Source organism: Oncorhynchus mykiss, chromosome 23 (genome assembly GCF_013265735.2).
Source record: "Oncorhynchus mykiss isolate Arlee chromosome 23, USDA_OmykA_1.1, whole genome shotgun sequence".
Taxonomy (NCBI): domain Eukaryota; kingdom Metazoa; phylum Chordata; class Actinopteri; order Salmoniformes; family Salmonidae; genus Oncorhynchus; species Oncorhynchus mykiss.
In genome coordinates this window covers 11,746,390-11,766,515 of record NC_048587.1, presented here as the reverse complement: position 1 = coordinate 11,766,515, position 20,126 = coordinate 11,746,390, and the positions used below count along the sequence as shown (strand labels likewise).

At 40.0% G+C, this 20,126-nt stretch overlaps 1 protein-coding gene across 1 annotated transcript in view; it reads left to right on the top strand.

Annotated features, from left to right (window-relative positions):
- The first annotated feature begins 949 nt into the window (after positions 1–949).
- LOC110502235 (V-set and transmembrane domain-containing protein 4) overlaps positions 950–20,126 on the top strand; it is a 31,479-nt gene continuing 12,302 nt past the window's right edge. The window contains exons 1-2 of the mRNA XM_021580111.2: positions 950–1,340; positions 8,320–8,766. Of these exons, the coding sequence (XP_021435786.1) occupies positions 1,289–1,340; positions 8,320–8,766 (499 nt within the window). The 5' untranslated portion in view covers positions 950–1,288. The remainder of the gene's footprint in view (positions 1,341–8,319; positions 8,767–20,126) is intronic.

The following is a 20,126-nucleotide window of genomic DNA, read 5'->3' as shown; positions in this document are numbered from 1 at the left end:
TTTATGTCAGATAGTGCGACAAACCGTCTGCAACTATCAGTTGAGGGACGAGTGTCAAGTAGGCGTGACGCCACCTGTTGGTCACATGTTGTGTTGCTGTACAGTAAATTAATCTTTACAAAAGGAGTTAATGTAGGAAGAGCTTTCAACGTCATCCTGCACAGGATTGGGAAAAAGTGAAGTTTGCATGACACCAGCCACATTTGACAAAGTGCTAACACAAAGTGCTAACACACTAAATAGTGTGATAGCTGTTCAGTACTTGCCAAATAGTAAGCCAAATTTGACCTGCAGTTATTAACACTTTATAAAATGCACTTACACATGGTTATAACCTTTATCTGTCATCAAGCAACCATAAATAGGCTGGAAATGTCATTATTTTCAGTGTTCTATTCCTGAATTCCACAACTCAGCTCTGAGTTGGCTGCCAATTGTGGAGTCATCAGCTAGAGCATAAAGGGAGGAGGGAAAGGTGTAAACTACATGTGATTTCACATTAATCTGCATGAAAAGTAAACAACACTATATAACAGAAATTGTAAAATAAAAATAATTTTGAAAGAGTGATTCCTGAAGGCCGTTAGACATAGTATATAAAGGGTTATGTGTTGTGTAACACCAGTGGGCTAGGGATGGCCTAGAGCCAGCAGTAATACTAGCTCAGCACTTTAGCCTGGCCATTAAACCAGCAGGCCTGTAGTCTACTGGACCAGTCTGACCACAGCCTGAGACTAACCTTGCCACTCTGTTGGAGAGACAGACACAGACACAGACACAGACACAGACACAGGTCACGCTCACGCACGCACGCACACACGCACACGCACACACACACACACACACACACACACACACACACACACACACACAAAAAAAGATGCCCGCTAGGCCTGCCTAATGCTTCTTAGGCAGCTTCAGCTGGAAATCTGCGGCTGTTCCAAAACACCACTCAGGAAACGACATTTCCCTACATTTAACAGGGGAAAGAGAGAGAGAGAGAGAGAGCGAGAATGAGAAAGAAAGAACTGAGGGGAGTTTCTAAGTGAGAACAGAGCATGTACTGTTTGTTATTACACACAGTGATTTTGGGAACGGAGAAAGAAAATGAGAGAGAAGAGACAAAAATAGAGAAAAGTAGAGTAGGCTAGATGGTGGCCTGGGCTCTGGAGGATGGTGTAACTACTGGAGAGTTGTTACATGGCTGTGTCTAGATGTATAGCTACATCTTGTTGTATTGCGTAGTTTATTGTATAGGTGCAGTTTATGGATTGGTTGACTGTAGAAAATGAACTTCTCCTCTGTAATGTACGTTCTCTTGACTAGAGCGCTCATAGCAGGTAAGATGCTCTACTTACATACTACTACTGTATTCACATACTGTACTACCTCTGTATTAACATACTACTACCCTGTATTTACTTGCTGTTAATTTATCTCTGTATAAGTAGGGATAAATAAATACTTTTGCACATTCTTCAGTTTGAATTGTCAGGATACTCTAACTCTCAACCATGTGAACTTATACAGTACATTGTCAGGCCACTGTTTTATATGTTATCCCATACAAACATTCTTCACATTTTATTGTGTTACAAAGGGCATAAAAATTTATTTAATTGGAATTGTGGAAGAACCTCTTAATAAAAAAATGTATTAATAGAAATTAAATACCTAAAATATGGCTCCATGCATCAAATACATTTTACAATCACCTATGGCATTGATTGCAGCTATGAGTCTTCTTGGGTAAGTCTATACTTGCTTTGCACACCTGGATTGTGAAATATTTTCCCATTATTCTTTTCAAAATTCTTCAAGCTCTGTCAAGATGTTGGGGATCAAGTCTTGCCATAGACTTTTAAGCAGATTTAAGTAAATACTGTAACTTGCCCGCTCAGGAACATTCACTGTCTTCTTGGTAAGCAACTCCAGTTTAGATTTCGCCTTGTGTTGGAGGTTATTGTCCTGCTTAAAGGTGAATTATTCTCCCAGTTTCTGGTGTAAAGCAGACTAACGCAGACTGTGCTTAGCGCCATCCCGTTTCTTTTAATCCTAAAAACCGCCCAGTATTTGCCGATGTAAAGCATGCCTATACCATGACGCAGCCACCCAAACACAAGGCTTTGCAATTAGGCCAAAAAGTGTATTCCTTTACTATGTTTTTTTTTGCAATATTACTTTAGTGCCTTGTTGCATTCAAGATGCATTTTTTGGCATATTTTGTATATTTCTATTCTTCTTTTCACCGTGTCATTTAGGTCATTATTGTGGAGTCACTAGTTTTCTCCCATTACATCCCTGGAGCAGTTTAATTCCTGTCCTGCAGCTCAGTTCAGAAGGATGACTATCTTTGATGTGTCTAGATTGTTTAATATATGATCCACAGCATAATTATTAACTTGACCATGCATGAAGAGATTATAAATGTCTGATTTGTTATTGTTACCCATCTACCAATCACTGCCCTTTTTATGAGGCTTTCAAAAAGCTCCCTGGTCTTTGTAGTTGAATCTGTGCTTGGAATTCAATAGTTGACTGAATGACCTTACAGATGTTGGATGTTTGGGGGACAGAGCAACGTTTAGTGATTCAAAAATCCTGTCAACCCCTATTATTTCACACAGAGTGACTCCATGTAACTTATTATGTAATTTGTTAAGCCACATGTTACTCCTGAACTAATTTAGGTTTGCCTAAACAAAGGGTCTGAATACTTATGCAATGACTATATTTTAGTTATGAACTTCCACTTTGACAATACAGAGTATTTTGTGTAGATTGTTGACAAATAAAAATCATAATTGAATTCATTTTAATCTGACTTTGTTATACGTTTGCAAGGCACTGTATCTACCATCTGTCAGCAACAGGAGATAAGCAGTCACTAACTCCTCAAATATCAGTTTTGAAGTTCAGAGTGCTAGCATCTCAAAATCAACCACATATCGAAAGTATATAAGCTAGGTATATATATATCTATACAGTGGGGCAAAAAAGTATTTAGTCAGCCACCAATTGTCAGCCACCAATTGTCACCCACTGTAATTTTCATCATAGGTAAACTTCAACTATGACAGACAAAATGAGAGAAAAAAAATCCAGAAAATCACATTGTAGGATTTTTAATGAATTTATTTGCAAATTATTTGCAAACAACCAAGATTTCTGTCTCTTACAGACCTGTAACTTCTTCTTTAAGAGGCTCCTCTGTCCTCCACTCGTTACCTGTATTAATGGCACCTGTTTGAACTTGTTGTCAGTATGTCCACAACCTCAAACAGTCACACTCCAAACTCCACTATGGCCAAGACCAAAGAGCTGTCAAAGGACACCAGAAATAAAATTGTAGACCTGTACCAGGCTGGGAAGACTGAATCTGCAATAGTTAAGCAGCTTGGTGTGAAGAAATCAACTGTGGGAGCAATTATTAGGAAATGGAAGACATACAAGACCACTGATAATCTCCCTCGATCTGGGGCTCCACGCAAGATCTCACCCCATGGGGTCAAAATTATCACAAGAACGGTGAGTAAACCACACGGGGGGACCTAGTGAATGACCTGCAGAGAGCTGGGACCAAAGTAACAAAGCCTACCATCAGTAACACACTACGCCGCCAGGGACTCAAATCCTGCTTAAGCCAGTACATATCCAGGCCAGTCTGAAGTTTTCTAGAGAGCATTTAGAGGATCCAGAAGAAGATTGGGAGAACGTCATATGGTCAGATGACACCAAAATATAACTTTTTGGTAAAAACTCAACTCGTTGTGTTTGGAGGACAAAGAATGCTGAGTTGCATCCAAAGAACACCATACCTACTGTGAAGCACGGGGGTGGAAACATCATGCTTTGGGGCTGTTTTTCTGCAAAGGGACCAGGGCGACTGATCCGTGTAAAGGAAAGAATGAATGGGGCCATGTATCGTGAGATTTTGAGTGAAAACCTCCTTCCATCAGCAAGGGCAACGTGACTGGGTCTCTCATGCATGACAATGATCCCAAACACACCGCCCGGGCAACGAAGGAGTGGCTTCGTAAGAGGCATTTCAAGGTCCTGGAGTGGCCTAGCCAGTCTCCAGATCTCAACCCAATAGAAAATCTTTGGAGGGAGTTGAAAGTCCGTATTGCCCAGCAACAGCCCCAAAACATCACTGCTCTAGAGGAGATCTGCATGGAGGAATGGGCCAAAATACCAGCAACAGTGTGTGGAAACCTTGTGAAGACTTACAGAAAACGTTTGACCTCTGTCATTGCCAACAAAGGGTATATAACAAAGTATTGAGATAATACTTTTTTTCCACAATAATATGCTTATACAGTGCCTTGCGAAAGTATTCGGCCCCCTTGAACTTTGCGACCTTTTGCCACATTTCAGGCTTCAAACATAAAGATATAAAACTGTATTTTTTTGTGAAGAATCAACAACTGAAAAATTGGGCGTGCAAAATTATTCAGCCCCCTTAAGTTAATACTTTGTAGCGCCACCTTTTGCTGCGATTACAGCTGTAAGTCGCTTGGGGTATGTCTCTATCAGTTTTGCACATCGAGAGACTGAATTTTTTTCCCATTCCTCCTTGCAAAACAGCTCGAGCTCAGTGAGGTTGGATGGAGAGCATTTGTGAACAGCAGTTTTCAGTTCTTTCCACAGATTCTCGATTGGATTCAGGTCTGGACTTTGACTTGGCCATTCTAACACCTGGATATGTTTATTTTTGAACCATTCCATTGTAGATTTTGCTTTATGTTTTGGATCATTGTCTTGTTGGAAGACAAATCTCAGTCCCAGTCTCAGGTCTTTTGCAGACTCCATCAGGTTTTCTTCCAGAATGGTCCTGTATTTGGCTCCATCCATCTTCCCATCAATTTTAACCATCTTCCCTGTCCCTGCTGAAGAAAAGCAGGCCCAAACCATGATGCTGCCACCACCATGTTTGACAGTGGGGATGGTGTGTTCAGCTGTGTTGCTTTTATGCCAAACATAACGTTTTGCATTGTTGCCAAAAAGTTCAATTTTGGTTTCATCTGACCAGAGCACCTTCTTCCACATGTTTGGTGTGTCTCCCAGGTGGCTTGTGGCAAACTTTAAACAACACTTTTTATGGATATCTTTAAGAAATGGCTTTCTTCTTGCCACTCTTCCATAAAGGCCAGATTTGTGCAATATACGACTGATTGTTGTCCTATGGACAGAGTCTCCCACCTCAGCTGTAGATCTCTGCAGTTCATCCAGAGTGATCATGGGCCTCTTGGCTGCATCTCTGATCAGTCTTCTCCTTGTATGAGCTGAAAGTTTAGAGGGACGGCCAGGTCTTGGTAGATTTGCAGTGGTCTGATACTCCTTCCATTTCAATATTATCGCTTGCACAGTGCTCCTTGGGATGTTTAAAGCTTGGGAAATCTTTTTGTATCCAAATCCGGCTTTAAACTTCTTCACAACAGTATCTCGGACCTGCCTGGTGTGTTCCTTGTTCTTCATGATGCTCTCTGCGCTTTTAACGGACCTCTGAGACTATCACAGTGCAGGTGCATTTATACGGAGACTTGATTACACACAGGTGGATTGTATTTATCATCATTAGTCATTTAGGTCAACATTGGATCATTCAGAGATCCTCACTGAACTTCTGGAGAGAGTTTGCTGCACTGAAAGTAAAGGGGCTGAATAATTTTGCACGCCCAATTTTTCAGTTTTTGATTTGTTAAAATTTTTTGAAATATCCAATAAATGTCGTTCCACTTCATGATTGTGTCTCACTTGTTGTTGATTCTTCACAAAAAAATACAGTTTTATATCTTTATGTTTGAAGCCTGATTTTTTTTCTCATTTTGTCTGTCATAGTTGAAGTGTACCTATGATGAACATTTCAGGCCTCTCATCTTTTTAAATGGGAGAACTTGCACAATTGGTGGCTGACTAAATACTTTTTTGCCCCATATACAGTGCCTTGCGAAAGTATTCGGCCCCCTTGAACTTTGCGACCTTTTGCCACATTTCAGGCTTCAAACATAAAGATATAAAACTGTATTTTTTTGTGAAGAATCAACAACAAGTTTTATATCTTTATGTTTGAAGCCTGAAATGTGGCAAAAGGTCGCAAAGTTCAAGGGGGCCGAATACTTTCGCAAGGCACTGTATATAGTATATTCAATTAAGCAGATGCTTTTATCCAAAGTGACTTACAGTAATTTGTGCATACATGTTTTACGTATGGGTGGAACCCACTATCCTCGCGTTGCAAGCGTCATGCTCTGCAGAGATGTGCGTGTGTGTGTTATTATGTGTGTGTTTGCGTGCACTGGTTTTGTAAACAAAGAAACAGCGCAGACATAGCTGTGGTTTGGTTGAATTCAGCCCTTGTTCTGACTTCAGTGTCACTGTCTTTGTCCCAAATTGCACCCTATTCCGAATAGTGCACTACTTTTGACCAGAGCCCATGTATGATGTCTCTGGCGTGGTTATGGACAACATATGAACATGGTTATGACATAAAGATATTCCGTACATACACTGCAAAATAATTCTAGTTGTTTCAAAAATGCAAATTAATTACTTAAAAATCAAACAATGTGATTTTCTGGATTTTTGTTTTAGATTCCGTCTCTCACAGTTGAAGTGTACTTATGATTTTTTTTAAACAGACCTCTACATGCTTTGTAAGTAGGAAAACCTGCAAAATCGGCAGTGTATCAAATAATTGTTCTCCCCACTGTTTGCATGATGCGCAGCGCTAGTTCATACAGGAAACCAGAGTATTGGCATAAGCTGATAGCATCAGCTGGTATTGCACCAATTAGATTCATCACTCCATGTTAATATGGCAGTCTATTTAGTCCACCAGGTTCTGCACACACTTCTCTGATGGCTGCCACGCGCAAACTATGCACTGGTGTTCTCAGTGGCATGCTATTGCAGGAACATGCGTTACTCGCATGAATGTCTGTTACTTGCTTTCCCCCCAGCCTCCACCTTTTTGGTTCTGTGTTTCCTTCCTGCAGGTGAATTGGTTTAGCATGCTCTATGCCTGTAATTATTATTATCTTAACAATATGCATGCTCTGGCAGTGAGCTACCCTGAATGAGCAGAGCCTAACGCCAAGACTAATGTATTGCATGTATTGTAATCTTTCTTATAAATGGTTAATTTAATACGTGGCGTTTCCTGTCTGAAATGTGTAACATATGAACTCTCGGGCCATGGACAGACTGTAGGGGTAGGAAATATTAACAAGACTAAAGCTCTATAGTAAACACACACACACACACACACACACACACACTATTTATGGAACACAGGTGGTCCTTGTTATCCTGTCGTGTTTCTCTCTCTTCCCCTTTTCTCTCTGTACAGTAGATAAATGTGTACCACCTGTAGCTGTTCTGTCTCCGCTGGCAAATTGTCCATACTGTTTCCAGACAGACTGACTCCCCTGAACAGACCTGACCCAGCTGGTAGCACTGGGCATCAACACACACAACCCCCCTTTAGAAAGTGTACAGTCTGTGAACAAGTCAAACTCTATGGACCCCTCTTAAACCTCTCCAGACCCTGTCTGGACTTCTATTTATCTATAAATGTACTGATGATCCAGTATGAATGTTACAGTTGTTATTCAAGAGGTGATAATGTACAGTATTTAGAATCACAGATAGAGTAGATTTGAGCAATAGTGTCAGTACAGTCTCTGAGTAGGTGTGTGTGGGCGTGTATGCGTGCATGCATGCATGTGTGTGTGTGTGTATGTGTTACGAGAATTATGTTCTCAATGTTCATAAACCACTTCAATTAAACTACTCAGTATGCAACCCAGAATTTGTAAGATTCTGGTTGAATGAAACAGACGGAAGCCCAGCTATGATAGTCAAAATGTTTATTCACGAGAGCGCTAGTCCGTTGTACAAAATCATTAATTTTATACTGGCTCCTTATGCACTTACATTCACACACAAACAGTAGGTATCCTACGCACATACTGTATCACTATTCAGCCGACAAAGATTAGGGAGACCGTGGGAAGCACTTCCTGTCCTCTCTCAAGATTAGGGAGGCGGTGAGAAGTACTCCCTGCCCTCTCCCAAATCTCTCAGTGGCCCCTAGCCAAGGTCGGCACCATATTTTGCTGAGACAGTCTGTGTTTAAGATGCTATAAAGATCTATTGTACAGATATATAATTGATTTACTAAACTTAAACAAACCCATCAGATAATAAATGTATGATTCTAATCAATTTCATACAGTTATAAGGTTTCAGAGTGGAATTACTTCATCATTATCTTTCAACATTTAAATTACTTTAACAGTATGTTTGTCCCCACAGGTGTGTGTGAGGCCCTGAACGTGACCGTGATCCCTGGGCCAGTTGTCATGGTTAGTGAGGGTGAGAACCTGAACCTGTCCTGCCTCGTCTCCCAGAAGAAGAGGAGCAACAGCTTCCTCGTCCTCCGATGGCTCTTCTCTCCTCCTCTTCCCTCTTTCCCTCCTCTCCCTCCATCCCCATCTCCTCCTCTTCCTGAACAGCTGATTGTGAAGTTGACCATGAAGAAGATACAGATATATGGGAACTACAGTTGCCGGTTCTCCCAGCCCAAGTTCCATCTGTATGAGGAGAGAGAGGGAAGGACAGAGGGAGAGGTGTATGGACTGCTGGTACTGAATGTGACTCGAAGGGACCGAGGGTTCTACACCTGTAGGGTCCAGGAGATACGCAGACACAGAAACAGCTGGAAGGCTTCGTCTAATGGCACCTCTGCAGCCCAGCTCACTGGTAAGAGTATGTGAGTTGTGTATGTGTGTTTTTTCATGTGTACCTATGGGTGTGTTCATGTGCTTGTGTGTGTGTGTGTGTGTTATTGCCCAGGACTGCGCTATGGTTATGTAAAGAAGGATGGTCTCAAGGTCAGTTACACAGCTGTTTCCTTCAGCTCAAAATCAGAGCGAGGTTACCTCTAGTCAGTCACAGCTCTCAGAATAGAGCTTTCCTGGCCCTGGTTGTTATGCCACAGATAACTGACTGCCAGTGAAACTATCTACTTGCGTAGACACACAATAATTTCAACTCTACAAGATTTTCCTGCCATGTACAGTAAACAGGTCTGGAGCAATATGAAGCATGGGGAGACCTGGGACCAACGTCTGGAGATAGAAATCTATCAAAATGTTTCAAATATATGAGTAGTGAGTCACAAACAAAAGATGTCTTTAAATCTGATTCTTTAAATATACTCATATAGTTTCACAAACATATGCCATGATCCTAAAGCAAATTAGTTAAAAACAAATGCTGATGACCAAATAAATGCAAGACAGATTTTTTTCTGATTAACACAGCACATTACTACTGTAGTATATTTCTTACCTTGCAAACACAATGTTAATGTGAAAACATTTGTGACAGGTAACAGGATCTGAGGCATTTGACGCCAGTTCCTACTTCACAGTAGGGCTGTTTACAGAAAAATGCCTTCTTGAACTTTCATGTGGCTCACTTACAAACTTGAATAGGATACGAAAATATGTATACAAATGTTCAATTATGAGCCTAATTTAGCGAAGTAGAAAACACTGCGCTATACAGCGAGAAAGAAAGGATCCTTCCTGGCTGAAATAGTGGAGTGGTTGGACATGCCGAGATATGAGTCCTGATTGGTCTGTCATGTCACAGGCTTCCTTAATCAGTATATACAGTACAGTGCCTGCAGAAAGTATTCACACCTGTTGACTTTCTCCACATTTTGTTGTTTTACGGACTGAATTTAAAATGTATTAAATTGTCACTGGCCTAGACACAGTAAATACCCCATAATGTCAAAGTTACATTTTTGGGGATTTATTTTGTATTTTTTTTACAATGAATTAAAAGTGAAATACTGAAATGTCTTGACTCAATAAGTATTCAACCCCTTTGTTATGGCAAGCCTAAATAAGTTCAGGAGTAAAAATTTGCTTAACAACTCACTTAAAAAGTTTAACGGACTCACTTTGTGTGGAATAATAGTGTTTAACATGAGTTTTGAATGACTATCTCATCTCTGTACATCTCTGTTCTATCTGTAAGGTCCCTCAGTCAAGCAGTGCATTTCAAACACAGATTCACCCACATAGACCAGGGAGGTTTTCCAATGCCTCACAAAGAAGGGCACCTGTTGGTAGATGGGTAAACATTTAAAAAACAGACATTGAATATCCCTTTGAGCATGGTGAAGTTATTAATTACACTTTGAATGATGTATCAATACATCCACGTCACTACAAAGATACAGGCGTCCTTCCTAACTCAGTCGCCGGTAAGCGGTTTCACCGTGAGCCCAATGGTGACTTTAAAACAGTTAAATCGTTTAAAGACTGTGATAGGAGAAAACTGAGGATGGATCAACAACATTGTAGTTACTCCACAATACTGACCTAATTGACAGAATGAAAAGAAGGAAGCCTGTACATAATTTTTTTAAATTGCAACAAGGCACTACAGTACTAATGTCTGAATACAAATAATTATGTTTGTGTCAAATCCAATACAACACACTGAGTACCACTCCATATTTTCAAGCATAGTGATGGCTGCATCATGTTATGGGTATGCTTGTAATCATTTATGACTGGGTAGTTTTTAAGGATAAAAATAAATGTAATAGAGTTAAGGACTGGGCAGTTTTTCAGGATGAAAAATTAACGTAATGAACTTCCTAGATGAAAACCTGGTTCAGTCTGCTTTCCACCAAACACTGGGATATGATTTCACCTTTCAGCAGAAAAATTACCTAAAACAAGGCCAAATATACACTGAAGACAGTGAATGTTCATGAGTGTCCAAGTTATAGTTTTGATTTAAATCTGCTTGAAAAAAAGGCTTGAAATGATCAAACACCAATATGACGGAGTTTGACAAATTTTGAAAAGAATAATGGGCAAATGTTGCACAATCCAGGTGTGGAAAGCTCTTAGAGACTTACTCAGAAAGACTCACAGTTTTAATTGCTGCCAGATAATACTTTCTGGAAGACAATACCATGCTGACTCGTGTGTTTACATGTGTGGGGTGCGGCTAAGTCTTAAGAGGAACGATGGGCATTTTCTCCTACTTGTCTCTTAAGTTGAATAAACTTTACGCACTTTTAAAGGCCCAATGCAGCCATTTTTACCTCAATATCATATCATTTCTGGATAACAATTAAGTACCTTACTGTGATTGTTATAAATAAAAATGGTCAAAAAGAAACAAAACGTTATTCATAGCAAATAGCAATTAGCAATAGTATTGGGGAGTGGGAAGGGGAAAACTGAAAACGAACTGTTATTGGCAGAGAGGTTTGGAAGCCTCTTTTTTATTGGTATATTAGTAAGGGATAATCAATGAGGGGCTATGCCTTATATGGAAAATAATGAATGACGTGGAATGTGTTTTCCATGGCGTGTCAACAGAGTGGAACTCACCTTCCACGGAGTTGCATTATTTTTCACAGAACGTATAGAGCCCCTCTAGAAATATGTTAATTTGCTGGTAGAAATGTGTTCAACATCCACTGAAGTAGCTAGCAAGTTGTGTGATAGCTACAGTAGTTGCCTTGGTAAGCTTAACAAACCAAACTATCAGTCCTAGTTGCTATTATGAAAAGCGAATTCAACAATGCCAAAAATGTCTTCAAATATGCTTTGAAAAGCAGCTTAAAGATACTGTAGAAAATGTAAGAATGAAATTCATAGCCATTGAATGATACCTTGCATTATAGGGAAATAATGCACACTCTAGAATGGCCTTCAAGCCAATCAGAAATGATACAGTGTGCAGTATGTAAGTTGGATCACTTATTTGTGAGTTGCGTTTTACAGATCAGTTTGCGCAGATTAATGGTACTGCATCCATACTAGGAAATTCTCAGTTCTCAAGCAAAACTTCCTCAGTTCCTCCTTCTACAAAACTTCTACAGTCCTACAACTAAGGCTACTACTATTTCAATGTGACTTCTGGTATTCTATACTACTACTACTGCTACTATTACAGTGACTTTAACAGTAGCAGCAAATCAGTGGCATAGTGTCCACCCTAAGATTGGAAGGGTGGGGGTTCGATCTCTGGTTGAGTCATACTAAAGACTAAATAAATGTGACCTGATGCCTCTTTGCTTGGCACTCAGCATTAAGGAGATGGATTGGGCGTAAGTACATATGACAGACTAGTGTCGTTGGTGCCTCAGTGTAGCCTACCATCAGTTAGCAAATGGGACAAAATGAAACAAAAATAGAACTGTTACGCCATAATGACCATCATTATGTTTGGAGGGAAAAGGGGTGGCTTGCAAGCCGAAAACACCATCCCAATCGTGAAGCACGGGGGTGGCAGCATCATGTTGTGGGGGTGCTATGCTGCAGGAGGGTCTGGTGCACTTCACAAAATAGATGGCATCACGAGGTAGGAAAAGTATGTGGATATATTGAAGCAACATGTCAAGACATTAGTCAGGAAGTTAAAGCTTGGTTGCAAATGGGTCTTCCAAATGGACAATGACCCCAAGCATACTTCCAAAGTTGAGGCAAAATGGCTTAAGGACAATAAAGTCAAGGTATTGGAGTGGCCATCACAAAGCCATGACCTCAATCCTATAAAACATTTGTGGGCAGAACTGAAAAAGGTGCTAGCAAGGAGGCCTACAAACCGGACTCAGTTACACCAGCTTTGTCACAAGGAATTTATTGTGGGAAGCTTTTGGAAGGCTACCTGAAATGTTTGACCCAAGTTAAACAATTTAAAGGCAATGCTACCAAATACTAATTGAGTGTATGTAAACTTCTGACTCATAATAACTCTACTAATTTTCTGACATTTCACATTCTTAAAATAAAGTGGTAATCCTAACTGACCTGAGACAGGGAATTTTTACTAGGATTAAAAGTCAGCAATTGTGAAAAACTGAGTTTAAATGTATTTGGCTAAGGTGTATGTAAACTTCTGACTTCACCTGTATATTTATGCACTACCGGTCAAAAGTTTAAGAACACCTACTCATTCAAGTTTTTATTTTTATTTAACAATTTTGTACATTGTAGAATAATAGTGAAGACATCAAAACTATGAAATAACACAAATGGATTCATGTAGTAACCAAAAAAGTATTAAACAAACAGTTTCTTCAAATAGCCACCCTTTGCCTCGATGACAGCTTTTTACATTATATACAGTGGGGCAAAAATGTATTTAGTCAGCCACCAATTGTGCAAGTTCTCCCACTTAAAAAGATGAGAGAGCCCTGTAAATTTTCATCATAGGTACACTTCAACTATGACGGACAAAATTAGAAGAAAAAACCCCAGAAAATCAAATTGTAGGATTTTTTATGAATTTATTTGCAAATTATGGTGGATTTCTGGCTCTCACAGACCTGTAACTTCTTCTTTAAGAGGCTCCTCTGTCCTCCACTCATTACCTGTATTAATGGCACCTGTTTGAACTTGTTATCAGTATAAAAGACAACTGTCCACAACCTCAAACAGTCACGCTCCAATTTCCACTATGGCCAAGACCAAAGAGCTGTCAAAGGACACCAGAAACAAAATTGTAGACCTGCACCAGGCTGGGAAGACTGAATCTGCAATAGGTAAGCAGATTGGTTTGAAGAAATCAACTGCGGGAGCAATTATTAGGAAATGGAAGACATACAAGACCACTGATAATCTCCCTCGATCTGGGGCTCCACGCAAGATCTCACCCCGTGGGGTCAAAATGATCAAAAGAACGTTGAGCAAAAATCCCAGAACCACACGGGGGGACCTAGTGAATGACCTGCAGAGAGCTGGGACCAAAGTAACAAAGCCTACCATCAGTAACACACTACGCCGCCTGGGACTCAAATCCTGCAGTGCCAGACGTGTCCCCCTGCTTAAGCCAGTACATGTCCAGGCCCGTCTGAAGTTTGCTAGAGAGCATTTGGATGATCTAGAAGAAGATTTGGAGAATGTCATATGGTCAGATGAAACCAAAATATAACTTTTTGGTAAAAACTCAGCTCGTTGTGTTTGGAGGACAAAGAATGCTGAGTTGCATCCAAAGAACACCATACCTACTGTGAAGCATGGGGGTGGAAACATCATGCTTTGGGGCTGTTTTTCTGCAAAGGGACCAGGACGACTGATCCGTGTAAAGGAAAGAATGAATGGGGCCATGTATCGTGACATTTTGAGTGAAAACCTCCTTCCATCAGCAAGGGCATTGAAGATGAAACGTGGCTGGGTCTTTCAGCATGACAATGATCCCAAACACACAGCCCGGGCAACGAAGGAGTGGCTTCGTAAGAAGCATTTCAAGGTCCTGGAGTGGCCTAGCCAGTCTCCAGATCTCAACCCCATAGAAAATCTTTAGAGGGAGTTGAAAGTCCGTGTTGCCCAGCAACAGCCCCAAAACATCACTGCTCTAGAGGAGATCTTCATGGAGGAATGGGCCAAAATACCATCAACAGTGTGTGAAAACCTTGTGAAGACTTACAGAAAATGTTTGACCTCTGTCATTGCCAACAAAGGGTATATAACAAAGTATTGAGATAAACTTTTGTTATTGACCAAATACTTATTTTCCACCATAATTTGCAAATAAATTCATAAAAAACTCCTACATTGTGATTTTCTGTTTTTTTTTCTTCTCATTGTGTCTGTCATAGTTGAAGTATACCTATGATGAAAATTACAGGCCTCTCTCAGCTTTTTAAGTGGGAGAACTTGCACAATTGGTGGCTGACTAAATACTTTTTTGCCCCACTGTATATATGAGGAATTGGAAATTAAAAAAGTCAATACCTGGTTGCGTACCCATTGTTGCGTTAGTTAGTTTGTATTTACTGGTCAATATCATAAGTTCCACCGTCTTTCCTACCTACCCCACCGGCTACTGTTATTTTTCTCTGAGTTGCTCTATGCAACAACCTGCAACTGCGCACTTTTGCTGCATGACACATGATGTTATTCCGCTGAAATGTGTGCGGTCCGCATTTAAATATTAACTCAGCAAAAAAATAAATGTCCTCTCTCTGTCAACTGCGTTTATTTTCAGCAAACTTAACATGTGTAAATATTTGTGTGAACATAACAAGATTCAACAAATGAGACATAAACTGAACAAGTTGTGCCCATGGGCGATGTTGCTGCCGATGATGTCTGGTGAGGACCTGCCTTACAACAGGCCTACAAGCCCTCAGTCCATCCTCTCTCAGCCTATTGCGGACAGTCTGAGCACTGATGTAGGGATTGTGCGTTCCTGGTGTAACTCGGGCAGTTGTTGCCATTCTGTACCTGTTGCGATGGTGTGATGTTCGGAAATACCGATCCTCTGCAGGTGTTGATACACGTGGTCTGCCGCTGCGAGGACAATCAGCTGTCCGACCTGTTTCCCTGTAGCGCTGTCTTAGGCGTCTCACAGTGCGGACATTGCAATGTATAGCCCTGGCCACATCTGCAGTCCTCATGCCTCCTTGCAGCATGCCTAAGGCACATTCACACAGATGAGTAGGGACCCTGGGCATCTTTCTTTTTGTGTTTTTCAGAATTAGTAGAAAGGCCTCTTTAGTGTCCTACGTTTTCATAACTTTGACCTTAATTGCCTACCTAAGCTGTTAGTGTCTTAACGACCGTTCCACACGTGCATGTTCATTAATTGTTTATGGTTCATTGAACAAGCAAAGGAAACAGTGTTTAAACCCTTTACAATGAAGATCTGTGAAGTTATTTGGATTTTTACAAATTATCTTTGAAAGACAGGGTGCTGAAAAAGGGACGTTTCTTTTTTTACTGATATTATTTCACATACTTTGCAATTGTTTAGACTAGTTTGTGCATGATTTTCTATTGTACTACATAATTGATACAGCATACACTACTTTGATACGCATAAGTGGGAAGTGAGTATAAGCACTGAAAAAAAAGTGGGTGTACGGCGTGTACCTGTGTATATCACCCACTACACAACTGCACACAAGAGGATCTCATAGCGTGTGTGACATTGTAGTGTTTTACTTACCGGGAGTGTCCAAAGATGGGTTGACTGAAAATGACTTCTTCCAGGTGGAGAACTACAGTACATCAGGTCATGCCTCTTCTGGTGGTTGCGTCATATTTCTTTGCATACTTTCCGTTGAAGCTTGCATCGCTGCATGCTTCAAAATAAGTACACATCCGAGAAGTGACCTCCGTGCTCCGTTTTGCAGACTTTGATTTGGACTCATACTCTGAGCCTCCCATGCTCCACTTTGTGTGCTCGGAGCACAGTATGCTCGGAGCACTGTAGTATACATTTTAAGAAAGACCCTGTGTGAATGAATAACAAGTAAAAATCATGGACAATGTCAAATGTAACAAACATCTTATACTTACACCTAAAACAAAATATTCCATATATTATTATTATTATATATTTTTTTGCCTTATTATGATATATATTTTTTTCCTTAATGAAGGAATGATGAGAACTGAGTAAGTCCTAATATGCATGCCGTGTTTTTGATCTGCACAGCAACTCAGAAATATGTGAGCCAAATCAAAAATATGGGAGGGCAGTCACAAATGTAATGCAAGTCACAAATACATAAAATGCAAATCACAAAAGTAATCTGTTGAGTCACAAATGTTGTCACATTCACGAAAACATATTTGACAACTGTTGTGTTCGCAAAGTAACAAACATAGTATGTTTGTAAAGTGTGCCATGTTAAATAAAAAATTAAAAATATCTTGCATTTATTTGCAAATCATCATTTGTTGACTCATTTGCTTTTGGATCGTGACATATGTTTGTAAAACTATATGGGAATATTTACAGACTGTGATTGTTATTTAAAAGTTGCATTTTATATTTGCACAACACATATTTTGTTTGTGACTCACTGCTTGTATATTTTCTATAGACAGTATATATATAAATCTCCATACCGACGCCACACACACACACACACACACACACACACACACACACACACACACACACACACACACACACACACACACACACACACACACACACACACACTGTGTGAACTCATTGTTTTTACATGGAAGTGTCGTGTTTTTGGCTATCCCAGATTATGTGATATGACATGCTATTCTATAAAACAATTTCTCCGTAATTAATATCACCTGATTGAGCTAATCATGTAAATGGAATTAACTAGAGAGTCGGGCACCATGAAAGAATATTTATAGAGCTGTTATCTTCCGAATAAACTCTTAAAGACCTAATCTTTTACATCCATAGCAGTCAACATTAATCTTCATCTTACTTCAGTCTTATCTGAAAGTTGTAAATTCTTGGATATCTGCAAGAACGCTGGCTAACAATTTGAATCAGCAATACAAAATTGGGTTTAAATATTTATTTACTAAAAACCTAACTAATCACACAGAATTCACATACACACAATTAATCATAACTTGATTACAAATTACGTCATAAAGGAAAACGTCCCTAGCGTGCGGAACAGATATGAGAACTTGTTACACAAATGAAAAGGGCCTGGGTTGAGTGAAAGAGCGGGAGACTGTGGAACAAAGGAAAAAAATATGTGCTATCGTAAATACAGTATCTTATGCGTTCTAAATTACCTCCCATTTGGAAAAGGAAAATGCAATAAATATTTACTTTGAGCTGCGCTTCAGTAGGTTGGTGGTAGATGGAAGGCCGTGTTGCCAAACCGAGTCCTCTGTCCTTTGAAGAATGTCTCTGGTTGTCAATTGGATATGTTGTAGTAACGTCATCGTGTGACAGACGGGATACTCTGTCTGTTCCTTCCTAAGCTGCGTTTGCAGCTGCGGTCGCTAACTCAACAGCTAGGAGGTATCACTTCTGTAGTGAATAAGAGTTCAAAAGTTCATAACATTCGCAACCAAAGCTCATGCTGATGTTGGCTTTGTTCTGTAGTTATTATCTGAACCATTCTGACATAGGACCGTCACCCTCGTGTCCTCGGAACAGGAAGTTATGTTGTCGTCAAGGCTTTATATAGGAAGGGAGAAAAGGGGTGTGTGTCATAGAATACAACCTCTGTCTCTTCACATGGGCGGGCCACTGAGTGAGCAGCAATATCTTATGAAAACCCACATCTCACATTTTAGAAGCTAAAATCACATTTCATCCCATCACAAATAATTTCATATTCAAACATTTAAATTGAACCACAATTCCATGTGAATCTGATAACTCTGATGTGTAGACTTTCCACTGTAGAGTTTATGTCATCTTAACATTGATGAGAATGTCTCAGATGACAACCGAACTGACATCATATTCATTAAGTACCACCGCATATGTTCAATTGTTCGGATTACCCGAATATAGTTCATTTCCCCCCACGTTCTGACGTTCCCAGACGTTCTCTGCAAGGGTTTTGCAAATGTAACCTCAGTAGGGTAGAGAGGAAAAAGGGGGGAAAAGGTATTTATGACTGTCATAAACCTACCCCCCAGGCCAACATCATGACAGAAGCATACTGGGGTTAGCTTGACTCACAGAGAGACAGGCTCATTTATTCCATCCATTCAGTGTTTCCTTGTGAATTACAGGGAATTCCTGGGTTTCCATCAGTTTCAAATAGTCTATAATTTAGCTTTCACTTGTCTTTAGCAAATAAATTATACTATACATCAGCTAACTAGCTCGTTTTTGTACTTGGGTCCAGGATTGCCAGGAAAACTAATTTAGACTGGGGTTATATTCATTACTGCAAACCTTATTATTATTATTATTATTGCTAAATACTGCATAATTGAAACACTTGTCCTCTAATCCCCCCCGTCCCCAAAACATGTGTAAATATTGGACTATAACTTCTGCCTTCCTGTATTATACTTATGCTAAAATGTTTATTCTATATTACTGAGCCATTTACTTTATGTTCTTATTCTTATATTTTATTTTTTCTAATTGCTGTTGCATTGTCGAGTAGGAACCTGCAAGTAAGCATTTAGCTGGACAGTGTATACCATGTGCATCCTGTACGACTAATACAACTATTTTGCAATGGAAAATTATTCTTATTGGAGGACAACTTTAGGTAGTCCCTCCCTGTTTCAGTAAGGTTGTTTTTCTCTGTTTAATGCTCAATGAATACGACCCCGGATTCTCAACACAGCAGGATGAGTGGGTCGTGGCATGAAAAAATGCCCCGGGCCAGGTTCCTGATAGTGATGGAACAATAATGATAGAGTAGGATCGAAAGAAAGGGAGTGCTGCTCATGGATCAGCTTTCTCCATTTAAATCTTTCCTTAAAATTATAATTATTACACAATACTGACAACGGATCAGCTCCTACAGAGATATTACTACCTACGGCTGCAAATATTGAGGCGCCTTATTATAATGCTTACCCTATGAAAATGCACAAAATCACAGATTTGGCACATCGTTGCACACATGTTAGGTTACACATCTTAAAATATATTGAGGCAAATACAGACAGTAGCCTACTAATAGCAAAATATAACAAAATTGATTATAATAGTCTACTGCTTCTTTTTTAATGCGGTCATTTAAAGCATATTTGTATATGTCGCTTGTTAATATCAATTGCGAATACATTGGCAACTTTTTATAAACCTTTGAAATCTCAGAAATGAATTACTGCACAAAAACACACGTAAGACAGTCTGAAGGAAGATAGAGAGAGAGAGAGGGGGGGGGAGAGAAGAGAGCGAGAGGCGAGACATGAAGTGTAGTTGCCTGTTCAACTCAGTCCCTTTCAGTCAGAAAACAAAGACTACACCCTGCTGAGACAGCCCACTTACTCACCTCGGAACAAATATGCTATACCAGATAGCCAACTCTCGCCCACACACTTAACACTAACTCAAACCAGTCAAAGAAGAGATGCTGTATCAAGCAGAGAGATGGCCAACTCTCGCCCACACACTCACCCCAGACCACTGTCTGCAGCCAAATGCTGACTTCTGCTCTTTTCAACTACGTTGAGGAGAACAGTCAGTGCTGTTCATAGACATGAACATAATCTTTCATACAGTATGTTTATATGACATCATAAGTACTGTTACATACATTGGGGCGGCAGGGTAGCCTAGTGGTTAGAGTGGTGGACTTGTAACCGAAAGGTTGCAAGTTCAAATCCCCAAGCTGACAAGGTACAAATCTGTTGTTCTGA